The sequence below is a fragment of the Delphinapterus leucas genome, chromosome 8, assembly GCF_059928025.1.
Source record: "Delphinapterus leucas isolate spDelLeu-1000000601 "Yukka" chromosome 8, BTC_Dleu_Yukka2, whole genome shotgun sequence".
Taxonomy (NCBI): Eukaryota; Metazoa; Chordata; class Mammalia; order Artiodactyla; family Monodontidae; genus Delphinapterus; species Delphinapterus leucas.
In genome coordinates, this window is record NC_143136.1 from 52603522 (window position 1) to 52611070 (window position 7549).

Consider the following 7549-nt stretch of genomic DNA (forward strand, 5'->3'; position numbering starts at 1 on the left):
ACTCATACATAACAAGAAGCAGAGAACTGAAAGATGTCATTTGCAATAGTTGACAGTGATCACAAGTTGTGACAAGGGAAAGCACAGATGCTGTTTCCAAGTTACTGCATACGGGCAAGCCCAAAGGTTCACTATTTCACTAGCCTAATCACTAAATGTGAAGCATTATTTCATGGACTGAAAGGAAATCTGGTAGATAAAGAGAAAAATAATAACAAGTTAAACTTTCTATCTCCAAGAAAGACTCTACTTCCTCTAAAATAATCGTCAGTGACCTGGTGGAAACATTCCTGGGCTAAACATGTACAGCACATTTCTTCAGCAACTGCAACACTAAGCTACTCCTCTGAGGGCATCTCACACATCTCTACTGGGTTCGCTAGATTTACACAAGAACACTAGATTGTGCCATTTGCAGAAAATCAACAAAAACCTTTAAAAAATGTTTGACCTTACATGCAATTTTAAAACATTTAAGACCTTTGAACTGATAGATCTTTATGTCTTTTACAATGAGAAATACCAGAATACACTCTGCCAAGTTAAGTGATTCTTCCAGAGAGCAAATTTAACTTGACCTCCCTAAATGGCTACAGATTTGACACACCATTTAGAAGCCTGAAAGGAAATACTTTGATTTATTTATTCTCTAAAGCAGTGCTGTTCAACAGAAATATAATGCGAGCCACAAATGTAATTTTAAATTGTCTAACCGTATTAAAATGGCAAAAAAAGAAATTAATTTGAAAACATTTTATGTAACCCAACGTATCAAAAATATTAATATTTCAACACGCAATAAATATTTTTCAGAAAATCAGTAAGATATTTTACAAAAGTTCTTTTCTTCATACTAAGTTTTCAAAATCTGATGTGTATTCTACACTTACAGAACATCTCATTTTGGGACTACAACTGAAATGGTCAATAACCACAAGTGGTTAGTGGCTACATTACTGGACAGTGCAGCTCGTAAGCGCTACTTTGAGATCTGACATACCACTATGTTTAAAATTAGTCTACATTCATGTTTCCTTTTTGAACTGAAATGTCTGATTACAAGTATGAGCAAATAAGGATCAGATCACCTTATTGGAGGACCCACTTAACACACATGATAAGAAGCAGTTGGATTATATCCTATTATATCTCAAGTAGACTTCAGAAATAGGTCTGATCATCACAAGTGAACACAACTTGTAGCAAAAATATAGGTAAAACAAGAAAACATTTTCATATCAAACCACGACACTTCCTTATTTCTAGCAGCCACTCTTGTTCTTGAGTAGGTATCTCCATGCAAATCATCTAAAGACTGGTTTTCTAAGTTTGATGAATTTTGGAAGCCATAAAGTCACTGTTGAAAAACTGAGCACTAAGTAAGAGGAATTTTAAAAAATTTTTCAGGAAAAAAATTACCAACCAGTTACTATTAATACACCTATACCAACCAACAATCTTAAATTATTCTGCATGAGTTTCACTGAAATGACTTCTTCCCACAAATTCCAACTCATTCACTGCTTTTTATACACGAATTTCAAGTACTAAAATTACTAAGAATTTTCCCAAGTAATTAGGCCATTTAATTAAAATGTAAATAATTCCAGCAATGCATTCTCTAGAAAACAGCAACTAAGACCATTAGCTTAGCACGTAAAAAATTTGTCCTTAAGGCAAATTACTGAATAAATCAAACAGAAACAACTATACTCTTGTTTACTGCATTTACATTTTGTAACAACACATTCAGCAATTTCTAAATTTGGAAGGTCAGTTCAGATTGCACACAAGCAGTAACTTTAAAGCTTAGCAAAATTTTAGAAGTTTCTGCAATATACTTCTGAATAAACACAGTATAGAACTATTACAGCAGAACAAAAATCAGCACTATTCATACTAATCCCGGCAAGAAGCACAAAATCATATTCGTAAGTCCAAAGTGTATGATACACACTAAAAAGGTTTTTTTCCACCCAAATTTAATTCACCCAAGACAATTTTTGTTTAATCCACTTGCAAAGCTGAAAAGAAACAAATGTAGCCTCTTCTGCAGCACACATATTCAAGGACAATACATGAATCTCTTGATATTTTTCCACAATTTGAAATTAAAACAAAATTTGTTTCTTACCTGCAGTTAGGAGGAGGATCAAGGGTTATTTCAGCTAGCTCCTTCTGAATTCTGTTAGTGAAATGAGAACAGACAAAAAGGATTTGAGAGAGTCTACAGAATAACCGGGGAATTACACTGCCCTCTACCACCATGCAGTTAAATGCAAGGCTGGCTTCGCCTTCAGTAATGCTAACATGGCTGCTTCCTCTTTGTTCTCAGAGGCATAACCCAAATCCCTTAACAGAAACTTTGCAGCTTTTTTTCTCACTTGCTACTATAAATAAGTAAGACATTTACACCTGATTTGAGAACTAGCCCTCCACTAGTACTCAGTAAAGGATATAAAATGTATTTTAAAACACTTTTTACCAAAGAAATTCTCTTTTCAAGCTTATATGCAAATGAGACAAGAAGGGAGGAGGGAAAAGCACTAGAATATTTGACAATGACTTCAAGTCACTTTTACCAAGGTAAGAGTTAACAAGCTACTGCAAGTGCACATTAATAATTTTGACAATATTTTATCCGTAAAAAAAAAAAAAAAGTTTGAAATTTACAAATATTTTTACCAGTGAAAAACTTCCAAAGGATTCTGGCATTCTTATTTAACTGAATCTGTTTTCCCTGACCTTAAGTACAGCACTTAAATTAAATAAATTTGGAAGAAGAGATAATGACATCCCTGAGGTAAGAGGAAAAAACGCAGTCCTTATTTTATTCAAATTTAAAATGCTTTCAAAACTTAAGATGTGTCTAATATGTTCATCAACAAGATTACAACAAATTGAGAATTTTAAATTATCTCAAAGACTGCTGTTATTTCATAAATATTCTCATTATTAATACTTTGATGTAATAGAGGCGAAAATCCACAGAATATCACTACAGAATGCCAACATTTTAACAGCTTTTATATTCTTTTTCTTTTGGTTGTGATCAACAAAAATCAATAAAATGTCGATATTGGTTAATGCTATAGAAGCATTTGATGTATAATTACTAGAAATCATGGGTATTCCACTACTACTACCACTGATGGGGTCCCACTGACAGTCTTTTTTTCACCATTACAGATAACATAAATCAACAAGAAACAAATGATCTTTCACTTATATCCAACAAAATATGTTTCTCCTGCTGTTGAGTATTAACGTGACAAGCATATCCACAAGTTTCAGAGTGAAGAGGAAAAATGACAAAGTTGTCACTCACCAAGTGCCACCTAAAATGTAAATGGCTACTTTTCAGTTTTATTTGCCCTCACAAGGACACAGAGCTATATAACCATAGCTTAATTACAAAAAGTAATACCTGGGATGCATGACTTAAAGTAATGTTTGTAAAACTGAAAGGAGATTTGGAGCACAATTTTAAAATCTGCTTTCAAATATAGCCAAGGCCTTGAATTTACAAATTTTCTAGCAAACATGACCATTTCTGATCATTAAGTTTCATGAAGAGACACTGCTGATCTAAGTGTCAATTTCAAGGAAGCCGAATATGACTCATAAAAAGGAAACATCCTCAATGTACCAGCTAATTTGGGTTCACCAAATTTTCCTTGCCAACTCCTTAAACAATCTGTCAGATGTTAGTCCAATCTCTGCTCAAGGACACTCTCACTGAAGTCACCAAAGTACAGAACGAGTTTGCTTAAAAGTCTAATTCTAGGGAGGTGGATTATATGCCACCTAAAGAATGACAACTCATTCAAGTCCAAATAAAACTGAGCGCAAAGGAAATGTTTTCGAACTATTGCTACTGATATAAAACCAACAAAAGCGTCCAGCCATTTGGAAGACAACCTGACAACGTGCTTAATCCTTTTTCTACACATTACCTTTTAGCACTAGTGGATAACTTAGCAGTGGTTTTGCTAGAGAGTTTGGTGTTTTTCTTCTGCTGGGTGGCAGAAGGTTTTCTTTCTTCTTGTTCTTCAGGCTCTGGAGCGGCTGGGTCTCGCTGGTCCGCATCTGAACTACCACTGCTGGTGCTGGGGCTCTCATCATCGGACCTTTGCCGATCACTGGACATCTTGGTGAAGTTATTTCTTGGAAAACTTTTAAAGAGAAAAGGGGGAAATAAAGGAAATGTAAGTCTAAGAAATAAGCCAACAGCATTTTCTTCTCTTAATCTTCACCTAAAATCATATTTTAATGAAAACGCTTCAAAAGTGTTCACACATCTCATCGTACAGGAAGGTTACAGGGGAGGTGATGTGTCTCACAACGGCAGCGTTCAGGGCTTTACCGAACTCAAGTTAGAAAACCCACTCACATTTTTTTCCATCCCTTGGACAATCTATCAATTGTCTACTTTCTCAGAAGGCAAGAAACAGATTTGCCAGGGAACTTAGGCAACGAGCATTAATAACATATGACACACTGTAAATAACAGATCTCGCTGAAAAATGTTAAAAAGTCACTAATAACGTCTAAATATTTACACACTGACATTGGTCAAAGCTACCAAATTCCCTTTCCGAGAGGAAAACATACCCTATTAATAGCCCATATGCTTATTTAAGGTGGCGATTCCTCCTCTGAGCCCGTAAGCCTTTAAATACAACACTTAACGAATTTTAAAAAATCAACTAACAAGCTGCTCTGGCCGTTTTCACGGCCAGCAGAGAAGATTCATCCGGCCAAGACCGAGCTGCCACCCTGGGAAAAGCAGAATTCAAACTGCACCTTCTGCAAAGCTCCCCGTGCCATCAAGGTTCCTCGCTCAATTTTTACATCACGGACCGACATTTTGTCCAAAATAACGAAAAAAAAAATTTCAGAGGGAAAACAAACAAACAAACAAAGCCCCAAGAAGTGCAACAAATTTCCGCGCCCGCCGAGGCGAGCCGCGGCCGGCGACGGCGGCCACGCAGCTCCGCGGCCCTTTGTGGGGAGGGCCGCGCGGGGGCCGCGGGCAGCGCTCACCGCGCCGGGCGCCAAGTGATGCGAGCAGCCCGGCCGGCCCCGCCGCGGCTCGCGGACACCGGCGGCGCGGGCTCCCGGCGCGAACAAAGCTGCCCGCCCCCGCCCCCTCCCCCACCGCCGCCGCCGCCCCGGCCGCCCCCCACGCGGCCCCCCGGCCCCGCCGCCTTACCTCGGCCGCCCGCCCGGCCCGCTCGCGCGCCGCTACGATGTGGGGGAGGGAGAGAGAAAAAAACCCTTCCTTAAGGAAATGGAGGCAGCTGGGGGGGGGAAAGGGGGGGGAGGGAAAAAAAGAAGCCGAGGAGGCTCTGGCCGGGGAGTGTGGAACATTGAAAGTCGGAGGGGGTTGTGCAGTGCCGGGCTCCGGCCGGAGGGTGGCGCCGCCCAGCGCCTTCGGAAAAAAGTGGGGGGTGGGAGCTCGGCTGGGCGAGGGCGCGAGCTCCCGGCGAGGCGTAGGGGACGCGGGAGACCCCCGCGCACTGTGGCCTCCCGCTGCCGCCGCCCGGCTCGGCTCCTCCCGGCCGCGCAGTCAGCAAGTTCCGAGGCGAGCGCGGGGGGAGGGGAGGGCGCGGCGGCGGCGCGCGTGCTCGCTCGCTGCTTGCCTGGCGGAGGGGCGCGCGCCGCCGGCGCCCGGCGGGCGCGTGCTGTTCCCGCGCGCTCCCGCGCGCTCTCTCCGCGCCTCCCTTCACCCGGGGGGCGCACGCGTCCGCCCGCGCGCGGCCAGGACAAAGAGCGCGGCGGGGACCCGGCGGGCTGGCCCCTGACGCCCTTGGCCGCGGAGCCGGTACCGGAGAAGGCAGGGGCGCGGGCGCCGTCTCGCGGGGCCGCTGTGCCGCGGGGTGGCTTCCGGCCTGAGCCCGCCTCCGGAGCGAGGCTGCCCATTGGACTACCCGCCCCCGCAGGCTGGGGCCAGGGTCATCCCCGGGGCTGGCCGCATCTCCTCTCCCTACACACGGGCCAGCGTGGTCCACGGGGCCCCCACGCCTGGGCAAGGGTCCGGGGCGCGTGGACGGGAGCCCCCCGCTGCCCTGGAAGACTGGAGACTAATGGGTGTCGTTGACGAAGCCAGGCACGCAGGCGGAGGAAAGCTGCCTCTTGCCCCCCGTGTGAGCTAAAGGGGCAAGATGGGGTCTTGGGCATTGAAGGAGGAAAAAAGGATTTCGAGACTAGGTGACTAGCCTCTGCTCCTCCTTGGCCCTCAGCCTTCCAAAGGGGAAGGTCCTTCGGATGCTTTGAAAACTTAAAAATTCAGAACAATTATTGAGATGTCCCATTCAAGATTTTTTTAAGTGAAGAGGGACCTTGTAAGGAGGGTTTATACCTGATGCTTTGCTGGATGCCCTTCTGATGTGCCTGCTAGACGCCAGTTCTGGAAAAAGAAGCCCTAAGTGATACTGGGTCAGAATGTCTACACAGAAAAGCTTCAGATGGGGTTAAGGGAAGGTTAGTTTTGTTCTGTCATTTTCTCTTGCAATCTCCAGGTGGACTCTGCAGTTTTTGCCCCGGGCACAAAGTGGCCAGAAGTACAAAAACTTCCTGTTTGCAGCCCAGACCTTCTTCTGCTACTGAGAACTTGCTCCAGTGATGGAGCCCCTAAGGAATTTGGGGATTCCTCTCCCACAAGTGTCAGGGGCAGGGGTGCTGGGAGAATGTGGAGTTCACAGAGGGAGTGACAATAGCAGAGTCATAATATCTGAACTAGAATGAAAGGAAAAAAGGAGAAAAAAAGGCTGAGTGAGCCAATATGTTTACTTATTTTTCCTCCAAATAGAAAAGTTTTGGTAAATTGTTGCTTACAGTTCTGACGAGTAAGTTACATTTCTGTGATTTTTCCAAAGACAACAGTCATTCAGCGAACCTTTCAGAGGGCTATGCCCTAGGTGCTGGACACACAAAATTCACTCATTCATTTACTGTGTGACTCAAGCCAGGTCTCTACTCTGTGCTAGAAGCAACCAGTCCAGAAGGGGAACAGGTCATTAAAGTGTACCAGGTCGATTAGGAGGAAGGATACTCTAGTCAGAAGGAATAGGAAGTCTCAGACAGAGCATGGTGTGTGTGTTGACAAGAAGTTTCACTGGGCTGGATCAAAGTGTACCTGTGGAAAGAGCTTGTTAGTGAAAATACAGGCAGAAGTTTCCCCCAACTTTTACACTGTGCTGCTACAGCAAAAGCCAACCAATTTGGAGTTTGGATTTTGCTCTATTTGGAATGGGAAGTTGTGAAAGGAAAGCTATATATAAAAAAGTGGGATATTTTAGGAAATTTAATATTACAGAAGTAGACTGAAGGCCCAATGGCAATTTGCTGATAGGATTAGGGTGGGGCTAGGAGATTGGTAGATAAAGATATTTAGTTGTGTTTGGTAGCATTTTCCATAAAAGAAACAACAGTGGACTGAAAAGCAAGGGAACTGGATTCTAATCTTATTCTATCAAATTCATGTGACCTCAGGCAAGTTACTTTTTTAAAAAAAATAAATTGTATTTATTTATGTACATATGTA

The 7549-nt window shown here is 43.3% G+C and overlaps 1 protein-coding gene across 11 annotated transcripts in view; it reads right to left on the reverse strand.

The window, feature by feature from the left end:
* UBE2E3 (ubiquitin conjugating enzyme E2 E3) overlaps positions 1-5429 on the reverse strand; it is a 143560-nt gene extending 138131 nt beyond the window's left edge. For 9 of the 11 annotated variants that reach the window (XR_016394113.1, XM_089916609.1, XM_089916611.1 and 6 more), the window contains exons 1-3: positions 5216-5429; positions 3957-4175; positions 2135-2185 (exon numbers count right to left, since the gene is read on the reverse strand). Coding sequence is in view for 10 of the 11 variants with exons in the window: in XM_089916609.1 (XP_089772735.1) it covers positions 2135-2185; positions 3957-4150 (245 nt within the window). In the remaining variant the exon portion in view is untranslated. The other 2 variants (XM_089916608.1, XM_089916610.1) reach the window with 2 other exon arrangements.
* Positions 5430-7549: the final 2120 nt, after the last annotated feature.